At 35.3% G+C, this 22,881-nt stretch overlaps 1 protein-coding gene across 1 annotated transcript in view; it reads right to left on the bottom strand.

Annotated features, from left to right (window-relative positions):
• Nucleotides 1-368: 368 nt before the first annotated feature.
• COL24A1 (collagen type XXIV alpha 1 chain) overlaps nucleotides 369-22,881 on the bottom strand; it is a 383,490-nt gene continuing 360,977 nt past the window's right edge. Inside the window, exons 57-61 of the mRNA XM_066372218.1 lie at nucleotides 17,493-17,558; nucleotides 16,688-16,856; nucleotides 7,523-7,632; nucleotides 4,772-4,975; nucleotides 369-1,057 (exon numbers count right to left, since the gene is read on the bottom strand). Of these exons, the coding sequence (XP_066228315.1) occupies nucleotides 911-1,057; nucleotides 4,772-4,975; nucleotides 7,523-7,632; nucleotides 16,688-16,856; nucleotides 17,493-17,558 (696 nt within the window). The 3' untranslated portion in view covers nucleotides 369-910. The remainder of the gene's footprint in view (nucleotides 1,058-4,771; nucleotides 4,976-7,522; nucleotides 7,633-16,687; nucleotides 16,857-17,492; nucleotides 17,559-22,881) is intronic.

The following is a 22,881-nucleotide window of genomic DNA, read 5'->3' on the forward strand; positions in this document are numbered from 1 at the left end:
GATGATCATGGATTTTTAAAAATAGTATGTCACAACCCCTAAACTCTAACCCAAACCTACTACTGGATGTAGCTGGCCTATAACAATTTTTACAACTAAAAAAATAAAACAAAAACAAAAGGACCCCCAATTCTCTTGTTCATAAGCACATGCAACAATGTACTGGCTTTAATTCAATATCCACAAAGAGAATTTTAAAATAGAACAAAGAGTTCACATAAATAATATTTTACTTGTTATTAAGTATGTGATCAAACAAATTAAAATAAGTACTAAAAACCAAAACAAGTCTTGATGTAACCAGTACATATACTCATAAAGAATGACAAAGACAAAAAAAGAAATAAAATTGTCTATGATGGCCACAAGCACCATGTTATAGAAAGAGCACCAAGCACACAAAAAGGCAACACGTAAGAGGTAGTGTACCACCGGCTAAGATGTATATGCCCACTGGGGACCTGAATACAGCTTAGTATTTGGGAAAATGAGACATATTAGACTGTGGTTTATAATTTGTAGACAGAAGCATTGCACATTTGGGAGCATTAGCCAGTATTGCTCTGTAGTGCTCTGCACCTCCAGCTGTCTAATGGGTACTTTGCTCTCAGTCAAAACATATAGGATATCCTGAAGAATTCCTTGTTTACAAATCTTCGGTTCTTGGGAATTCTCTAAGAAAGCCCAGATCAATATACTTTTTAAAAGAATTAAATACTTTATCAATTATAGTCCTTTAAGAATGACTTTTCTCCATCTTGGGAGGAAGTCTTTTCTTCCTGAGATTCTTTAAAATTTAGCCAATGCTTTATTCCATACATTTCATAATGATAGTATCTTTCTGTCTGTATTTTTCCCTTTGCAGCAATTACCTGACCAATAGCATGAATTCATAACTAATTCAGAGACTTTAGAAAAAGCATACAGAACTGCTTTCAATGTAGTACTTTTGTTCAGCTTTGAGATGAGGAAGATTTTGTACTTCAATTACTGGAAGTTGATTAGTTTTCTGGGTGTGAAAAAGAAATTTTGCCTTATGCCAGCTGCCATCTTGAATCTGTAAAATAAGAACAAAATGCTTTCGTGTGTAATTGTCTCTTTAGCATGCCTTGTCAGCAATGTTTTTCACAGACAATGTAGACTTATTTTAGGAATTAGAGATAATAAACAAGAGTGTGTAGAACAATGCCTGGCACAAAGTGCTCAATAAATGGTAGCAGTTACTATGAATAATTGAAAACACAGACTTATTCCTTTCCTCAAATTGCATTGTCTGTTCTGATTTTTCAGCCTCAGAGGATAAGGCTAGACTTTTGCTTCTGTTATCTATGAATCATTAAACCAGATACAAAATAGAAGACTGCACTATTTCTTATATGATAAATACCCTTCTGTTCTGTGTTCCTTTATTAGAGACTGATTCTTTAAGATGGGTGTTTTTCTTGGATGAAAGGGAATTAGTTATCTCAAACTCTCTGTATATTAGGCAGAAAATAACCAGAGTCACTTCAGGCAGAAGTAGATTATAGGCTTTGGCTGGGCTGCTCAGTTGGTTAGAGTGTCGTCCCCCTACCTGCAGGTTTCACGTTCAATCCCTGGTCAGGGCACATATAAGAATCAACCAATGAATGCATAAATAAGTGAAGCAACAAATCAATGTTTCTCTCTCTCCCCAAATCAATAAATACAAAATTTTAAAAATGAATAAATTAAAATTCTGTTAAACCATCTTTTAGATCAGGGGTCTCCAAACTTTTTACACAAGGGGCCAGTTCACTGTCCCTCAGACCATTGGAGGGCTGCCAAATACAGTGGTCCTCTCACTGACCACCAATGAAAGAGGTACCCCTTCCAGGAGTGCAGTGGGGGCTGGATAAATGGCCTCAGGGAGCCGCATTGCGGCCCGCGGGGCCGTAGTTTGGGGACACCTGTTTTAGATTGTTTTTTTCTCTCCATTCTATTGTTATTATTAATATTGTTTCTTTTTTCCTTCTAGGCCTTTTTTTTTTTTTTTTTTTTTTTTTTACAGAGACAGAGAGAGTCAGAGAGAGGGATAGACAGGGACAGACAGACAGGAACGGAGAGATGAGAAGCATCAGTCATTAGTTTTTCGTTGCACATTGTGACACCTTAGTTGTTTATTGATTGCTTTCTCATATGTGCCTTGACTGCGGGCCTTCAGCAGACCAAGTAACCCCTTGCTTGAGCCAGTGACCTTGGATCTAAGCTGGTGAGCTTTTGTTCAAACCAGATGAGCCCGCGCTCAAGCTGGCGAACTCGGGGTCTTGAACCTGGGTCCTCAGCATCCCAGTCCGACGCTCTCTCCACTGTGCCACAGCCTGGTCAGGCCTTCTAGGCCATTTCTTATTACTGTATGCTCTTTTGTTTCTGGTAAATTCCATTATGGAACAAAAACTTAAAGTCTTATCATTAAATAGCCTACAATTAAGATTTAAAAAGACAAAATGGAGACACAAAATTGACTAATTTAGTGAAGCTTTTTATTCAGGAGTTTATTCACTCATTCACAGAACAAGCATGGTATAAATTTTAAAGTTTGAAGGAACTTTAGAGATAATTTAAGCTATAAATTCTGTTTTAAATGAAGACAACTGAAGCTCACTGAAGATAAATTACTAAAGTTATAAGCTTGATGTGATAACTAGAATTAGAGTTCTGTGTGTAAGACACTGTTAGATCTAACTGATTAAGTCTTTTAAGCAATACCTATCAAACACTAAGTATATTTGGCACAGTTGAAAAGATGTGATCCTTCATTTTCTTAAAGTGCTTGGGAAATGTAAAGACAAATAAATTAGTTCTGGCTACTGAATTCTAGCAGCTTATAAATCTTGTTGGTGGGAAGAAAAACTAACAAATAGCCATAGTACAAGACCTAAATGGTAAGTGCAACATAAATAATGTATGATGAATGCTAAATTCCTCATTTCCAACTGGAGTGGTCAGGGAAAGCTTCATGAATTCAGAATTCAGAATTTAAGATGGACCTTTTTGTATGCCTAACATTTCCACTTGGTTAGAGAGGTAGAGGAAGAGAATGACATGACTAATTCAAAACAAAACTACACAACAATAAAAACAACACCCAATAAAACACTGGAAAAGTAGAAGGTGGTTATAAAAATAAGCCTAACATGGGTTTAAGTGTACAGGTTTTGTCCTGGAAAAAATTTTGATGGAAATCCAGGTACCACCATTTCTTTCACATAGAAAATGGGAATAATAAAAACCTACCTCATGAGGTTGTGAGGATTAAATAAGATTTCAGTTAAAAGTCTCCAGCAGTATAGTGTGGCATAAACTTTGGAGTTCACACATTAGCTGCCTGATCTCTGCCTTTACTTTATTACCTATAAAATGAGACTAATAATTTCCTCCCAAAGCTATTATAACTAAATAAAATAGTGTATGTGATACTTGGTACCCGCCACGTAATAAGCCCTCAGTAATTAGTAGTAGGAACTGCCATTGTTGATGATGATGAAGAATAGATCAGTCTGGCCATGGTTTAGGGTAGACAACCAGTGAAAGCCCAGGCTGGAAAAGTAGGATGGGCTTGACTGTTTGAAATGCTGAATAAAAAGCTTACAAGTTTGGATTGTGTCTCAGAGACAGTAATGAGTTACTGAAAATTTCTATACAAAACTGTAAACGTTAAATGAATTCATTGGTAATATTGATCTCTTCTTCTCTTATACAGAATGAGCCATATACTTCTGACTGTTTGCCTATGATTTTCCAAATACTCGTGCATTATTTGTCTGGAAATGTTATGAAAACATAGAGTTCCCTGTAAATGGTAACAGATATTAAATCATGGGCTTCATAGTACACAAGAACACTGAAAGTCTTTGGTAATATGTATGGACAATTCTAGTGGACAATTCTAGTCTCTGTAACAGGCCTTGGCAAACTCTTTTGTAAAGGGCTAGATAGTAAATGTCAGTTCTGTGGGGCATATGGTCTCAACCACATTTACTCAAATCTGCCATCCTACTATGACAACAGCTATGAATCAAAACAAGTGAGTGTGGCTGTATTCAATAACATCTACTTATAAAAACAAATGGTGGGCTTGATCTGATCTGTGACTGTATAGTTTGCCAATGCCTGCCCTATACCACAATATTTTAAAATTATAGAATTTTAATAATAAATAACCTAAGATTATATATTTTAATAATACAATTTTAATAATAAAATTAATAATAAAAGCTCATGATTTAATAATAAACAATAAATAACATTCATTATTTAATTTTAATAAAATGGACTATAATTAAAATATTGATTGGTAGAGCCAGTCAATCTGCAATTATGCCCATATTTAATATCAGGTATAGACACTAACAAAATGATATAAAACTGATTTGTTTTTATAACCTGCTTTCCATAAAGTAATGAGATGTAGAATCACAGTGGTGAAAACATATAAAAGACATTTATTTATATATTCTATCTATCTTTCTATGATATAATTATTTTATACGGGAAAATTAAATTTATGTATTAACATCTATTTTGCATATAAAATTCATGGATGACCAATGGATGTGACTAAAGTTGATAAGACATGATATAAGCAAATGATGGATTTTGAAAAATTAACAGGACATTAAAATTTATGACACTTCTGTATCTACAGTTGCAGTAAAAGCCTTCTTATTCTTATTTTAATTTTATAGTTTTTTAAAAAAAATCAATTTTAAGTTAGTTATATTGAATAATTCTAAAGGTGCCATTCCCTTACCTTGCATTCATCTGAAATTACTTTAGGTTCAAGTAGAGTGTTTTCTTCAAAAATTTGGCCATTCCATCCTTTGAAACCAATAGGCAATCCTGAGCCACTTGTCCACAATGGAGTGTTTAGACAGTGAATGGTGATGACTTGGGTGACTTCTGAGCTCAGTAAATGAAGAAAATTCATCTGGACTTTTCCAACCCCAAACTCCAACTAATGTTACAGAAACAATATGCAGGTTATAAGATGTGGCAATTGAGAAACTTATAACTTGGTAAAACTTGAGGAAAGTCTTTGAAAGATAGCCTCAAGAAAGTTACTTCTCTTGGCATTTAATAGCCAGTCAGGCCCTGAGCAGTTGGCTCAGTAGTAGAGCATTGACCCGGTGTGATGTCCTGGTTTGATTCTCTGTCAGAGCACACAGGAGAAGTGCCCATCTGCTTCTCCACTACTCCTCCTCTCGCTTCTCTCTCTCTCTCTTCTACTCCTGCAGCCATAGCTAGATTGATTTGAGTGCATTGGCCCCAGTTGCTGAGGATGGCTTCGTGTAGCCTCCCCTCAGCTGCTAAAAATAGCTCAGTTGTGAGCCTCAGCACCAGATGGGCAGAGCGTTGACACCAGACAGTGGTCTCTGAGTGGATTCTGGTTGGGGCTCATGCAGGAGTCTGTCTCTCTATCTCCCCTCTTCTCATTCAAATAAGAAAATACAAATTAAAAAAATAAAGATGAGGACAGGACTTTGGCCAGGTTGCTTTGAGGACAGAGCACCATCCTGGTGTGCCAAGGTTGAGGGTTTGATCCCTGGTCAGGGCACATGTGTGAAGCAATCAAGTGCACAACTAAATGGAACAAGTTGTTGATTGATGCTTTTCTCTTTCTCTCTCCCTTCTCCACTTTTCCTCTCTCTCTCAAATTGATGGAAAAATTAAAAAAAAAGTAAGGATAGCATCTTATTCTTTGTGCTGCCAGCTCAAACGTAGTTTCAGTCATATTGTGAGTCATAATAGCATGAATGTTTATTGAGTGAATGAATGCATGGACCCGCATTAACTAATAAAGTGAACAAGATAGAGAAAAATTGGAGCAAGAAGATCTGATTGCACATTTTCAAGGCTTAGGCAAAAAAGGAGATATTTCCAGAGCTTTAGACAAAATATTATTATTACTATTATTATTTTTTTTAGCATTGTTAATGCAGAGATGTGATCATAATATAAGTGAATAGAAATGGTTCCTATTGAGGAATCATATGAAATTTCAAACATAAAATTAAAAAAAATATCTGTTAGGAGGTTAACAGAGAAGAAAAAAAATAAAACAACATAAAAGTAAAGCCCTAGGAAAAGAAATGAAGGGCAAAAGATGAAAACATGGAATGATCATTATAAGAAACATGAGAGTCTGTGTAGTTCAAGTGCTTTCATTGAACAGATGAGAATCATAATTGTAAAATATGTAAACTTTCCGAGCTTTGCTCTCCTTGTCAGTCAAGCTGGGTATGATATGGACATGACAGGATTGTTATGAGGATTGATGTGCCAACTGTCTCTGACCTGGGACAGATTGTGGCCCAGAGCAGGCTCTCTGGTGGGTCACAGTATCATTTCCTAGCTTGCAGCAGAATAGAAACTAGAATCCAGGTCCCTAATGCCATGTCTACCTTTCCTTCTGCTACCTGCCAAGTTTTTCTCAGGTTCAGTTTATGGATAGGAGGGATGAGAAGACTGATTCAGTGAAGGAAAGAATGAAAGTGCAGCCCTTTCCTGCTCTGACCTCCTTTGCATGCCACCACCCTTTCTTCTATGACAGTCCAAATAAAATCCTGGGCCAAATCCAGGGGGGTGCAGATGATAATGTGAATATTTGGGAAGAAGGACTACCCTGTGATTCATCATTAGAGGTATACAGATTCCCTAACAATGGAAGAATCCTTCCTTCTTCTGCTTTGGGGGCAATAATGATGAACAACTATTGAGACGAACTGGTGAAACACCCTGGTTAATGAAAGGGGGATTATTTTAGGAGGAGAGAGCAGTCTAACAATAAGCAGTTAAAAAGACTAACAGACTACATTTTTGCTACTGCTTTTTATTTTATTCTATTTATTGTTATCATGAACAAAACAAAATAGGCACATGTATCAGTTCTTCATCAGTGAAAAATAAGTTTTTGGTAATACCAAGCTAGTTTAACCATAAAAAAGTAAGCTTTAGGTTTCATAAATGCTTGTTACAATACCCAGTGTTATACCAAGCTAACTTGCATTCATTCTAAACATTTGGTTTATAGGCTTATACTTGAAAGGAGTTTTAGATAATAGTCAATAAATGTCTAAGGGAGGTTATTTTGAGCTTAATCACCAAAAAAAGGCAAGTTTTGTGGCAAAATTTCTCTTTTAATGATAACACTATTTTCAGTAAAATTTTAGGTAACTAATTACTGATCAGAAACCTTGCAGCTGCTTAGGGATTTTCTAACATGTGCGTGTATAAAACATATGCTTCATATTTTAAAAAGAAATTTAAAAAGCATAATCAGTAGAGTAAGCCAAGATAAACCAATCATAAAAATACACAATCAAAATGTCCTGATATCCTAGGATTATTTTTTAAAAACAGAAAATGTTCTTACATATGGTAGAGAGTAATACTTTGCTTTCATACATAAACTTTATAATTATTTAAAGTGACAGAATTTTTAAAATCATTGTTCACTGATACTGGGCAGGTACTGCCAAAGATTCTGAAATCCAATACGTACCTTTGTCATAGGAGCAGGAGATAAACATGTCTGACCGCCAGCACTGAAATTGCAGAAAACCTCAATGGCATCTGAAGGGCATCCAAGATTTGGATCAATCCAGTATTTCCCTATTAATTTATTGTAAACCATAAATATATTTAAATACTATATTAAAATATATTTGAAACATCCTTACAAATTATATATTAGATATATATTTTGTCTTACATGTAAAAAAGTAACAGCTTATAGAAATATTTACATTTAGTGAATAAATGGAAGCAAACATTATATAAAATTAATAATTTTATATACTGAAAATACCATATTTTTCACATACCCATCAATCTAAGGGCATTTTATAATTTTAATAAAAATGATAGAGTGGCTGAATTTATTGTTTCATTTTACAGATAAGATGAACTGAGCACCTTAAAGTGAATTGTTTAACGTTACACAGTTAATAGAAAATTTGGACTAAATGTGGTATATGTGTATATTTCTGTTCTATGTATTTAAAATGAATATATTCTTTTAAATACAGAAGCAACTTTGGCAATCTCCTGGATGTAAAATGTGTATTATAATTAAAATAAAAATGCCTGACCAGGCGGTGGTGCAGTGGATAGAGCATCGGACTGGAATGCAGAGGACCCAGGTTCGAGACCCCGAGGTCCCCAGCTTGAGCACTGGCTCATCTGGTTTGAGCAAAGCTCACCAGCTTGGACCCAAGGTCGTGGGCTTGAGCAAGGGGTTACTCTGTCTGCTGAAGGTCCGCAGTCAAGGCATATATGAGAAAGCAATCAATGAACAACTAAGGTGTCGCAATGAAAAACTAATGATTGATGCTTCTCATCTCTTTCCATTCCTGTCTGTCTGTCCCTATCTATCCCTTGCTCTGACTTTCTCGCTGTCTCTGTAAAAAAAAAAAAAAAAAAAAAAAAAAAAAAAAAAAAATTATAACACATTTTTTTAAGAAAGAAAATATACAGTAAAATGGCTCTCATTTTTTGCTTTCTTCAGCCAATTGTAAGTAGAACAAACTGAAATCCTACAGCCAATGCAAGCCTACCAAATTTTGCCTCCATGGAGGGCCCAGGAGAATCAAATAGGGCCTGAAGTTAGCCTGCATAAAATACTAATGCTGAAAAAGTATTGAGCTAATATCTTAATTGCAGAATAATAGGCGTAGAGTATTAAAACTTCTCCTTATTCCAAATGTAATGGGCAGATAATCTTGAATGAAGTAGCCTTGCTTTCTTCCATTAAAAGGCAAGATAATCAAATAGTATTTGTCAAATGTCATTTTCTACAATAGGTGGAAATCTTTGTCTGTTCCATTTTTGCCCCACAGCAAAGATTCCTGTATCTTGTACTGGTCTTCCTTTGGTCCACCATTTTAGATTTCCAAAACATTCTTGACTATTCTCCCCTCTACTATTTTACTAATCTTTGAAATGAATACTTGCTGAACTGGTAGCTCCATGAGTAGGAGACTGTGCTCTACTGAAGAGGTTTTCAAACTTTAGTGGCATTAGAACCATCTGTTAAAACACAGATATCTGTTTGTTTGTTTGTATTTTTCCGAAGTTGGAAATGGGGAGGCAGTCAGACAGACTCCCGCATGCGCCTGACCGGGATCCACCCGGCATGCCCACCGGGGGTGATGCTCTGCCCATCAGGGGCGTCGCTCTGTTGCAACCAAAGCCATTCTAGCGCCTGAGGCAGAGGCCATGGAGCCATCCTCAGCGCCTGGGCCAACTTTGCTCCAATGGAACCTTGGCTGCGGGAGGGGAAGAGAGAGACAGAGAGGAAGGAGAGGGGGAGGGGTGGAGAAGCAGATGGGCGCTTCTCCTGTGTGCCCTGGCCAGGAATCGAACCTGGGACTCCTGCATGCCAGGCTGATGCTCTACCACTGAGCCAACCGGCCAGGGCCAAAATACAGATATCTGGACCTTACCCCCTGAGTTGTTGTGTAAGGTAGGGCTTGAGAATCTTCATTTCAACAAAATCTAATTGTGTTTCCACATTTGGAGAACTTCTGATCTACTGAAAGATGGAATAAAGGGGTGAAAGTGGTCCTACCCCCATTTCCTTAGAATTTTGAAAATTTTATAAAGTTTGTAGGAATTTAAGATGGATTTTTTCCAGGATCTGATTCAGACTTCCAGTCTTATCTACTGGGGTAAACATGTATCTTCACTCACAAATTTTTCTCTTATAAGAGATAGTTTCCTACTAATATGTGAGCCAATAAATTACTCCTAAAGAAGTTTTCCATCAAGCAAGCTCTCAATGATATGCAGAATGGAATGCTTTGGATTCAGGCACTGTATTGTACAGTGATGAACTTGTAGGGTCTTCATAATTTTTTCTAGATAGTCTGAACTATGAATAAAGCACTGTACCACAATATATATCTTTTGTAGGCCTAAGTGTTCTAACTCAAAACTGGCTCTTGGAGGACACCGTGGTCCTTGCAACCCTTCAAGTTCTGTCACAGCCAGATAGCATTGTGTCTGGAATTGGGAAGGTATCTTTCTGTTCCTCTTTGCCACTTTCTGACCATTCTACCCATTTTTTCCCTAGAGATGCTCCATGGTAAAATTACTGTCATCACATTATGTCATTTGTTACCTCTTCCTGCTACAATCATCAACTTTCTTTCTTTAAATATTTCAGCTTTAGATGGCTTCACTTTCAGAAAGTCTATTTATGACCTATTTCTTGGTGATTTTAAGCCCACATGAATGACACTTTCAATACTCTGGCCTTTTGCTACTTGAACTCTTCCACCTCCTCCATTTACTTTAATCATTAACTTCTAAGGTCATACTAGGGCTTTTGTTGTTACCTACAGCTAGAATTTCTCTATAATTTCACCTCTCCTGTCTTTCCAGCTCATTCTCCCTAGCGTAAGGACTCCAATAATCCTTTGACTCCATTGTGGCTTACTATTCATTTAATTGTCCCTCCTAGCTCACTTCCCTTTCTACCCAGCTTAAAACCCACAGTCCTTCGCCATAATACTTCCTTTAGAGACTTCTTTAACACCCTTGCCCTGCCTCCCTTCATTGTACTTGCCTTATAAATCCCCAACTTTATATAAGTCCAATTTTGTGCCTAAACTGTAAGTGTGAGTAAATATGGCTGGAGAAACACCCAATATGCCAACTGGCCTCACTTTAAATTCAAATGTTTGTAAGGCTGCCAGACAATAATACTGTTTCACTAGCTCACTCCCTCTGTCACTTTCCCAGTTCACTACTTGCAACCTTTCCTTCTCCCTCAAATTGATTCTACCCATTCCTTCATCCTTATTTGACAGATAACCTTCAAGTTCTCTGAGCTAACTGAAGCAATCTGAAGAAAACTTACATAAACTCCCAATCTTACATCTACCCACCTACCTGTACTTGCACTGACATATTCTGCCTTTGCTCTTACTACTGTGAATAAACTGTGCCGTTATATAAGGTTTATCTTGTCAATTGCAGCATTAGTTTCAAATCTTCTAATTTTTTTCTTTGGAGTCTGCTTCTATTGTCTGGTGTTTCTGCTAGTTCTCATTCATGGTGACTTGTCAAATTGTATGTCTGGTTATCACTGATTGTGTGCTGGGCAATATATTTGAAAAGTTATTTGTGTAAATAATTTGAGCTCTATGATGATGTTATCCTTAATAGAAGATTTTTGTTTCTATTATGTGTGTGGGGGTATAAGCAGTCTGGAGATATTTTAGTCCAAATTCAAAGTTTGACATTTTCTAAGCTATCTCAATGATGTAAAATTCAGCTACAATTTATATAAATGCCTTTTTCCTACCTACAGTGGGATCCTTTGAAAGCCTAAGTCCTACCCTTGGTGGGCCCCAGATTCCTACTTTTGACTCCTAGTCTTATGAAGCCACCAAAAGTATTTTTCAGTTTCTGAACACTCCCAGGGAAAAAGTAGCTCTAACTATTGTGCTCACCTCTCAAAATCTTTGCTTGTCAAGACATAGAAACTATCAAAGTGTCTTTGATGATTAGATAAAGAAGTTGTGGATATATCATATACACAGTGGAACACTACTCAGCTATAACAAAAGACGAAATATTATCATCTGTGACAACATTGATGGATCTTGAGAATATGATGCTAAACAAAATAAGTCAGATGAAAAAAGTCAAGAAACATATGCTATATAATTCATAAGTGATATATGAAACTGAAAACAACAAATAAATAAACAAGACAAACTAACTCATGGACACAGAGGATGATATGGTGGTCACCAGAAGGAATGGGAGGTCAATAGGGGGATATAGTAAAGGGGAGCAAATATACTGCTCACAAAAATTAGAAGATATTTCAAAATGAATATGAAGCAATAAAATATCCCCTAATTTTCTGAGCAGTATATGTGGTAACAGGAGATTTGACTTGGGATGGTGAGCACACAATGTAATATATAGATGATGTATTATAGAGTTGTACACTCCAAACCTATATAATTTTATTAACCAATGTCATCCCAATAAATTTAATAAAATATATTTTTAAATCTTGGCTTGAAAGTCCTTTGGTACTTTGTTAACTATTTAATGCTTTTAACTTAATCAAAAATTTTTTCCCATTGATTTGAGAGAAAGAAAGGGAGAGGAAGGGAGAAAGAGGGGCTAAGAGGGGGGAGGAGAGAGAGAGTATCAACTCATTCCACTTAGTTGTTCCATTTAGTTGTGTACTCGTTGATTGCTTCTCCTACGTGTGAGGATGACACTTTATCCACTGAGCCACCCAGGAAGTTAACTTAATTAATTAATTTATTTTTTAAATTGATCAGGCAATTTTTTTTGCCTTCCAAAATAATTTTATTTTTGTTTTGTGATAAACATTTAAAAATAATTTTAGATTCACATAAAAGTTGCAAAAATAATATAGTTTTTCTTATACTCCTAATCCATCTTCCACTAATAGTTACATATTTGTCAAAACTGAGAAATTGACCTTGAGACTCTACTCTTAAATAAACTGAATACTCTATTCAAACTTTACCAGTTTTCCACCAATGTTCTTTTCTGCTCCAGTGTCCAATCTGGGATAATATCACAATGCATTACTTACCATATTTCCTTAGTCTTTTCCAATATGTGACAGTTTCTTACTCTTTTATAATTTTCTGTGCTTTTGACCCTTTTGAAGAGTACTATTCAGGTATTTTGTAGAATGCTTCTCAATTTGGGTTTAAATGCATTTGCTTCTGATTAGACTTGAGTCATCAGCCAGGCAATTTGAATTACCTGCTTTATTATTGGGAGTGGAAACTCTCCAGGTACTGCTGTATCTTAAAATCTAATAAGGTTTTAACCACTACCATTCCTCTAAACTGCTCTTATGAAGGTCATCAAAAGTCTTCCCATTGTTAAAGACATTAGCTTTCTCAGTCTTCACCTCATTTGACATTGACCAAGTGGACTCCTTCCTCAACAGGCAAACATTTTCATCCCTCCACATTCATCTAGTTTTCCTCCCATGTCAGGGACTGATTCTTAGTTTCCCTTTAGCTTCCAGATCTCCAAACACTTATACGTAGACTTGTTCTTTCTTTCTTTCTTTTTTTTCTTTATCTACTCTTTAGGTAGTCTTAAGAAGTCTTGGGGGGTTAGATACTATTTCTGTGTAAATTACTTCATAATTTCTGCCTTCACCCTGGTAAAAATTTTTACCTCTAGCCATTTCTCTCTTTATCTCTCTCTTGAATATTTAACTACCTATTAACATTCTTACTTGAATGCTTAACAGACATCTCAAACTAAATATATCCAAAACCGAACTCCTGATCTTTCTTCAAACCTCCTTCCTCATTTCTATTAACAACGGCCCCACTCTTCTTCTAGTCCCTTAATCAAAATCTTTAGTCATCTTTTCTCATTCTATTTCTCTCAAACCACGTGAGAAATAATATCAATGGAGTCACTTCAAAATGGAGTTAAAGCTGCCATCCCAGAGGAATTGCTTTGCATGGCTTACTCCTCAAACTTTCAGGATGTTTAAATGGGCAAAATAACCTTGAGCTTGGACAAACCAACACTGTATTATAAACAGCTCTTTACAAAGCTAACAGGAAAGCAGAATTCTGACCACCAAACTGAAAATTCGAGACATTCTTTAGACTTAGCACCACCAGGTAGAGTTAAGAATAATTTAGCTTATTTGCATCTAATATAAAGTCCTTCCTTGACTCATTAACACCATAGAAATTCTTTCCTTCTATTCATGTAATTATTCTCCTTCCTTTTCTTATAAAAATCCCTTGCCTTCACCACTCATTGGAACACTATTTGAGTTTCAGTCTGAATCAGTGCTTTCCGAACAGCTATTTTATTGGATCTCAGATAAACACTTGCTGCCTTTCACTTTGGTCTTTTATCTTTAGTTTAACAATCTACATCTAAATTATCAACAAAAAACTGCTAGCTCTACCCTAAAGTATATATAAAGATTTGACAATGTCTTATTACTTCCCCTGCTGCTAATTCTAGTCCACTCATCATCATTTTTTACCTGAATTATTTCAAAAGCCTCTCAGTGGCTTCTTCTACCCTTGTTTTCAGTATATTTGTAATACATCAGCTTCAGCAATATTTTTGAAATCTAAGTCAAATCATGTCATTCCTTTACTCAATAACATCCAATGGCTTCTCATCTTATTCAGAGTAAGAGCTGGAGTTCTGAAGCAGTCAATTAAATTCTATATAATGTGGTTGCTTGATATCTTTCAGACTTCATTTCCTACCATTTTCCCCTTTATGCACTCTCTTCCAGTCACACTGGCCTTCTTCCGAATTATAGAACATGCTAACACACTCTCAGGCCCTAGGCTTTTGCATTTCTTCTTTCTGCCCAGAAGCCCAGCAACCCCCCCCCCCCCCTTCTTTTTGGCTAGATTTCCTGTAGCTTGTTCCCATACTTCCTCTTGATTTTGCTCAAATGTCACTTCTCAGAGACCTTATCTAATTACGTACTCTCTTTAAAATTTCAATCCCATTCCACTTTCTATTATATCCCTCTTCCCTGATGTTTTGTGTTTCTCTACAGCATTTACTGCCTCCTACTGATAAAAGTATTTTTGGGCATAAAAAACTTTTCTTACGCCTTGCAATCCACACCACTTAGCTGTATCTCCTACAAGGAAGGCAGACCTTGAATTAGATTTCATTGATCTGTATACCTTACAATGTCTTTATTCCTTTTAATTCTATAGACTTGCCTTTTTAAGCTCTTAAATTTGGGAAGAATCAAACTTAGAAATACTATACAGAGCTATAACTGTAAATATTATTTTGGTATTTTATGGTAATCTAGGGTATAAAATATATAGAAATTAAGCACTTTATTAATATTAATAAAATTAATATTTTTATTGTACTTTTAGAATGGAAGTAGATGTTTTCTGACAATATATGTGTGTGTGCACATGGTATGTATGTATATATAAATGAAAATAAATAAAATATGGATTACTATTTACCCTACAAAATGACATAACATAGTTTTTTTTTCAAATCAGCTATGTGTCATTATGTTGGGACTAGAGTTTTGTTTTTTTTTCTTCAAAAGTTTATTCATTGGACTTTGAAAAAAACTAACGAAAAGTATCTTGAAACCAAGATATACACATAAGAACTTTAGATTGTGAATAAAAGAAAAATAAATACCTTTTTGAGAATTAACTGCAGCCTACTGTCTCATAATTTGGGAAATCAAAGAGTTACAGCCCTTGTGGATTTCAATTCTCCAATGATTGCCACTATATTCAGAATTAAATGCAAATAAATGCTTGCCATAAACCTCAAGAGGCCTTAAGATCTGGCTGCAATCTACCTCTCCAAACTTACACCCACTATGTGTAGAAAACAAAACCTTTGATCTGTTCTTACAACTGTCAAGCTTGTCTTCACCTATTGCATTGTACATGTTATTTTCACTGCCAGGATAGAGCTGGGCCTTTAGGTCTCAGTTTAAATAAGTCTCCTCCAGGAAATCTTTGCTGCTATTTTCTTCACTTGGTATTTTGAAAGGTGAGATATATGCAGTGTCCACGGACTTGGGCTTCTTTGATGTACTGGTCCCTGAGATACTCCATCTGTGAGGGGATCTTTCTGCTGGCACCTCTGTATAAATGAGTGACGCGATAAAAGTAATATAAGGTGTTTTGGAGGTTTTAAACTCAATAAGATGATTCTCAGAGTCTTTAAATTTTTACATCCATCTGGCAAGCTGGCATCACTGTCAATAACAACAAAAATCCATCTTTTCCTCATTTCAAATCCTGGCTGAGTTTCAATCACTTCCCAGTCTTGAGAATCTCAGGCTGAAATTTGCCAGCACGATCCTTTCACTTTTCTTTTTTCAAGGTCTTGTGGCACTCAAGCCATTTCACAGAAACCCCCTTCTCATTTCTCGGGACTAGAGTTTTTAACAAAAAATGTTAACTACTAATATTGACTGTACAGCTGACCAATAAAAATTAAAATTAGATGACATTGTAGCAGACTGAATTTTCCCTGCTTATCAGATAATAATGACAACTCTACTTGCTTTAAACCTTTTCCTTGATGGTTCTATTCTAAATCTATTTTTTGCATGTCTAGTTGCTAGACATTGGGGTCCCCATGTAGAGATGAGAAAATTCCAAGAAAAAAAATCACTCCATTTCCATAGTCATTGATTATGAAATGAGGCATTTAAATTCAATTTTGTGCAAAAACTATAATTTCAGGAAGTAATGTGAAAGGGGGTTCTATGATATCTTTCTTTATATTGCCAACTTTAGTGGTCCTGATAGGTAATCTAATTAACCCAAAAGTCCTCCCTTCCTATTTTAATTTTAACATGAATGTGATACATTCCAAGAACAATGTATAAGCAAGTGATATAGCAAGGGCTGGAGCGGGAAAAGTCAGAGATCAATAATAATGTGTAGTAAAAGAATTTCTAATGTAATCCCTGAGAAAAGGATACTCAGAAATCAGAAATGTGTCTTTCTCAAAGAATATTTCGTTCTTCATAACATTAAAATGCCTCTTCCAGGGCTTTATAAATATATTTAATATACGGAATGAATGCCGTGCAAATTTCAAACACATTGAAATGATGAAAGGAAATTACACATCTGAGTTGAGGAAACCAAGGACTTACCATCTGATACTTTGTGTTCACAGTTAAGCAAATCTTTGCAGATACGTGCTGGGTTATCTTGTGTGCCAAGAGGGTTCTTGATGCTGTGCAGTAACTTGCTAAGGTAGTTCAGGGTTTTGAATATCTCTGCACTGTAGTCAATTAAAGTCACTTCAGTATTCTGGTAGCTCTGCCAAGTTATCATAAAAATGATATTAGGAAAAAAGCATAGAGTAGCCATGAACAATAGGTAACTCTAATAATCAACATGGATGGATCAAGGCAGAAAAAAAAATATTCCTATTGTGTGCAATGATTTAGGAGTGGGATGCAAAAAATGGTTTGTATTTAAATATAAGAATATGTATATGCTTCATTAATTTTGATCCTAAGTAGAGATTAAATTCACACTCAAAAGTCTAGGTTTCAAGCTGGCATAAAACTTAACAATTACTATGCCTACTTAATGTTTTTAAGAGAATTATACATTGAATAATTAGAGTTTAAACAAGAAAAACAAGTTAGTGATGATAGGTCTCAGTCTAAGAAATGGCCAACTTCATTCAATTATTTTTTTTATAATGCCTAATTCCTTATTAAAAGATCCTTTAACAATATTACATTTTTATTTTAAATGTATTCTTTAAAAATTCTATGTATATATATTTCTCTTTATTAAACTCACTTACTTTGTCCTCAAAATGGTTTCATTATTTTAAATCTGTTTTAAATATAATATTTGAGATAAAGCCTCATTTTGGTTTCCCAAAAATTTGTTTAATTTGTATATTGAGACTGCCAATGTAAATAAAGCCAGATATATTACCTCCATCTGTAGGGCAGTATGTGATTCAATCAAGGCTTGAATAGCAGCATTGATATCCATTTGTTTCTGTGTAAAACAAAACCATTTGAGATCAGCAATAAGATCAACACTGAATGCTCTAAAGTAAAGGCTGTAAATTCTGAAAGCACTGCTGTTAAAAGTATACTAGACTCATTATCTGAAAGGGGTTTGTACCTCTATAGTTAGACAGATCTTGCAACTCTTGCCTGGCTATCTGAAAGGACAATATGCTGCCTTCATCCAAATTTTAAAAGTCTCCTAATTAAAATAGGGCCAAAGTCTAGAGCACTCAAATGAAAAAAATATTTGTCTCTGCTGCATGAAAACACACACAAAAGTTACTCAAATGGGAGAAGAATGAAATATGACCCCCTCAGTTAATAAATTATAAAGTGAAGAATAAATAACTGTAGTAATTTTAAAGTTGCATTCCTGGAAGAAAAATAGAATAAAATACTACTGTCTTGAGGTGGTCACATTAGTTTAATCTGATACTTCTGTGGTCTTAAAAACAATTTCTAAAGTTGGAAAATGTACCATTAGTCCCAAAAGAAATAATAGAGCATAAATCCAATCTCCTCCTGTATTTAGTAAGAGATATTTTTAGAGAAAGACTCAGCATAACCATTAGTAAAAGTCATTCTGTATTTTGGTTTTTAAAAAGCTTGGAAACTAAGAAGCATGAGTTGAGTTGGGAGAAAGTTCTGAGAAAAGGCATCTGTGTAAGCAAATCAAGCAATATAATTTCTTTCAGAATGATTGTACTGCTAAGGTATCTTTTTATTTGTAAGTCCATATAATAGAAACTGTTTTCATCAGATCTTTCAGAGCTTATGGTTGGTAATTTGAAAAACTATTTAAAATGATGGGACAATCAATAAAATGTACTCTTCCTTGCCTCAACATGTGGTTTTCATATTGGAAAATAATTGACTCATTCTGTATTTATATACTGCCAAACACTGTGATACAAATTGAGGATAAAATGGTAAGCAAAAAAGAAACTTGTTCTTGTGGAGCTGAAGTTTAAAAAGGGAGAAAGGCATTAATCAAACCATGTCAATCAAAAATATATAATGAAAAGTTGTGAGAAGAATTAGGGGTCTAAATCAACTCTGGAAGATATAGGAGCTTTGGAAGGGATAGATCAAGGGAAGTTTCCCTGAGGTTGTAATATCTGAGCTGAGATATGAAGGATAAACACGAACTATTAGAAGAAGTGGTGGGGACACTTTCCAGGCAAAGGTAACAATCTTGCACAAAGGCCATGAGACAGAGAAGCATGGCCTATTCAAGAAGCAGAGAGGGTTAGCTTAAACAGTTCCGTGTAGATTAAATAATTCTGACTGACCACCGTGCCTTATGAATGGGCAGATATTGGACAGGAATCACACAAAAATACTGGCACTAACCATGGGAAACTGAATTAAGTACTAAATAATAGTCTCCTTCATATTTTCCAGTTGGTTTGTGATTAGGGCTTTAATCTTACAAAACCTAATACAGAAGTTCTCAGACTCTTCAGACTCAGGATCCTTTTGCACTTTTAAAGTTGTAAGCAACTTTCATTTATTTGAATTATAATCTTTTATATTTATCATAGTAGAAATTAAAACAAAATTTAAAATTACTTATATTAATTACTTTAAAACAATAAATCCATTATATGTAAATATAAACTATTTTTTATTGAGGAGTAATTGCATTTTCCAAAACAAACAAACAAAATTAGTGTGGTAAGAGTGGTATTGTTTTACACTTTGTACATCTCTTTAATGTCTGGATTAATAGAAGATAGCTAAAGTCTCTTATTTTCTTCTGTATTCAATCTGTTATATGTTATTTTACTTAAAATACATGAAGAAAATCTGGTCTTACAGAGATATGCAGTTGGAAGAAGGATTATTTTAGAAGTCTTTTCAGATAATTGTGAATATTCTTCTTTGATACTATATCCAAACTTGACAAGTGGTAGTTTCAATAAAGTTTCAATATCAATAAAAAGATAGAAATTAAAGGACTAAGTTCTGTAGTTGAAAAGTACAATAATTGAAATAAAAATTTACTAGACGCTCAATAGTAGATTGCAGTAGACAGAAAAAAGAATCAGTAAACTTAAAGATAGATTTATTGAGATTATCCAACCAAAGGAGTGTAATGAAAAACAATGAAAAATGTGAACAGAGACTCAGAGACCTATGGAACAACTTAAAACATGTTAACGTATGCATAATAATAGCTTCAAAGAGAAAAAGAGATAAAAATGGGCAGGAAAAATATTTTAAGAATAGTGACTTAAAGTGCTTCAAAATTTATGAAAAACATTAATATACAGGTCCAAGAAGCTTACTTAACTCTCTGACATCATAATCAAAGTGTTGAAAGCTAAAACAAAGACTCTTGAAAGCAGAAAGAGAGGGGCAATTTATCATATCCAAAGGACCTTCAATAATATTAGCAGCTGATGTTTTTTTTTTGTTTGTTTGTTGTTGTTTTTTTTTACAGAGACAGAGAGAGAGTCAGAGAGAGGGATAGACAGGGACAGACAGACAGGAACGAAGAGATGAGAAGCATCAATCATTAGTTTTTTGTTGCGCATTGCAACTTCTTAGTTGTTCATTGATTGCTTTCTCATATGTGCCTTGACCGCGGGCCTTCAGCAGAACGAGTAACCCCTTGCTGGAGCCAGCGACCTTGGGTCCAAGCTGCTGAGCTTTTTGCTCAAGCCAGATGAGCCCACGCTCAAGCTGGTGACCTCGGGGTCTCGAACCTGGGTCCTTCCGCATCCAAGCTGGATGCTCTATCCACTGTGCCACAACCTGGTCGGGCAGCAGCTGATGTTTTAAGATTTTTTTATTGATTTCAGCGAGAGGAGAAAGAGATTGAAAGAGAGAGAAAGAGAGAGAGAGAGAAAGAGAAGGGTGAGAGGAGCAGGAAGCATCAACTTGTTGTAGTTGCTTCACATATGTGTCATGATCAGGCAAGCCCGGGGTTTTGAACCAGTGACCTCAGTGTTCCAGATTGAGACTCTATCCACTGTGCTCCTGCAGGTTAGACAGCAGCTGATTTTTCATCAAAACCATAAAGATAAGAAGGCAGTAGGATTACATATTCAGAGTGCTGAAAGAAAATGACTGTCAAACAAGATTTTTTTTTTTTAAACTGAGAGAGATAGAGGGAAAGGCAGGGACAGACAGGAAGGGAGAAAGATGTGAAGCATCAACTTGTTGCTATAGCTCTTTAGTTGTTCATTGATTGCTTTCTCATATGTGCCTTGACTGGGGGCGGGGAGGGGGAGGCTTCAGCTGAGCCGGTGACCCCTTGCTCAAGCCAGTAACCCTGGGCTCAAGCCAGCCACCTTGAACTTCAAGTCAGAGGCCTTTGGGCTCAAGCTAGTGACCATGGGGTTTTGAACCTGTGTCTTCAGCATCCCAGGTCAATGCTTTATCCACTGCACCACTGCCTGATCAGGCCAAACAAGAATTTTATATCCAGTAAAACTATCCTTCAAAAATTAGGAAAAATTAAGACAGTCTCAGATAGACAAAAGCAGAGGGTATTCATCACTAGCAAACCTTTCCTAGAAGAATAATAAAGGAGTCTTTCAGGATGAAAACAAAGGATGCTAAGCAGAAACAGGAATTAACTCAAAATAGATCAAAGACTTAAATGTAAGAGCTAAAACTATAAAACTTTTGGAAGTAAATATAGGAGGAATTGGATATAGCAACGATTCATAACATTGGATATAGCAACGATTTCTTGGATATGACACAAAAAACCAACTAGAGAAAAAAATAGATAAACTGCACAAATAAAAATTAAAGACTTCTGTGCAAAGAACACTATCAACAGAGTGGAAAGCAGCTTGTGGAACAAGAGAAAACATTTGCAAAGCATAGATCTGATAAATCATTAATAGCCAGAACACACAAAGAACCCTACAATTCAACAACAGCAGCAAAGCAAAAACAAGCAACCCAATTAAAAATAGGCAAAAACATTTTTTTCAAAGAAGATAAATAAGCCAATTTTTCCAAAGAAGATATTTGAATAGATTTTTTTTTTCAAAGAAAGTGTATTAACCAAGAAGCACATAAGAAGATTAACATCACTAATCATTAGGGAAATGCAAATCAAAACCACAGTTAGATATCATATTAGGATGGCTGTTATAAAAACAAATAGACTATAAGAGGTATTGGCAAGATGTGGAGAAACTATAACCCTGCATATTGCTGGTGGGAATGTGAAATGGTGCATCTGCTATGGAAAATAATATAGCAGTTTTTATAAAAGGTTAAACATAGAATTACCATATGACCCAGCAATTCCACTACACTGAAAAGAATCAAAAGCAAGGACTCTAACAGGTATTTGTACACCTATTTTCACAGCAGCATTATTCACAATAGCAAAAATGTGAAAACAACCCAAATATCCATTTGGATAAACAGCTTCATATATGCACACAATGATGATATTCAGCATCAAAAGGAAAGCAATCCTGACACAAGCTACAAGGTGGATAAATCCCGAAGACATTGTGTTAAGTGAAATAAGCCAGTCCAAAAAGACAAATACTGTATGACATCACTTATATGAAGTACCTAGAGTAGTCAGATTAATAAAGATATAAAGTAGAATGGTGAATGCCAGGGGCTAGAGAATTATTATTTATTGAATACAGAGTTTCAGTTCTGGAAGATGGAAAAGTTCTAGGGATGCTCAGTGATGGTTGCACAGCAATATGAATGTACTTAATGCCATTGAACTGTACACTTAAAAATTGTCAAAATAATATATTTTATGTTATATATATTTTACCACAATTAAAAAAATAAGTACGCTCATTATCCCTTATACCCAACTGTCTCACTTCTGGGAACTTCCTATAAATATTCTGCAGACTGATATGTACATGGAAAAGACAGTACTGTTTGAATTAGGAAAAAATTGGGAACAGCTTAGATACCCAATAACAAAGGAATGGATGGATAAGTAAACTGTACAATATTTTAAAGTAAAAAGTGTGTTTTATTTTGTGAGTATGTGGAAGTAAATATATAGTAATATTCAGTAGATGAGTAGAGTTTGGTACTGGATTCATGCTAAGGTACCAGAAATTTAACCACCATCAGTACAAATGTCAACTCAATGAAAAGGCAGTTGGAAAGGAAAAAATGTCATAACACTTGGGCACTCATGAATTTTCTGGGCAGTATCCATATTTATATAATTCCCAGTGTATTTACAAAGCCTACTTCATGCCTGGCACATAGTAGGCATTTCATTTGTTGAATTTGTTAATTCTTCTTAAGGGTAGGTTTTAGGGAGGGCAGTCCAGTGAGACTGCATTGAGATGATT

Source organism: Saccopteryx leptura, chromosome 3, assembly GCF_036850995.1.
Source record: "Saccopteryx leptura isolate mSacLep1 chromosome 3, mSacLep1_pri_phased_curated, whole genome shotgun sequence".
NCBI classification, from domain to species: Eukaryota; Metazoa; Chordata; class Mammalia; order Chiroptera; family Emballonuridae; genus Saccopteryx; species Saccopteryx leptura.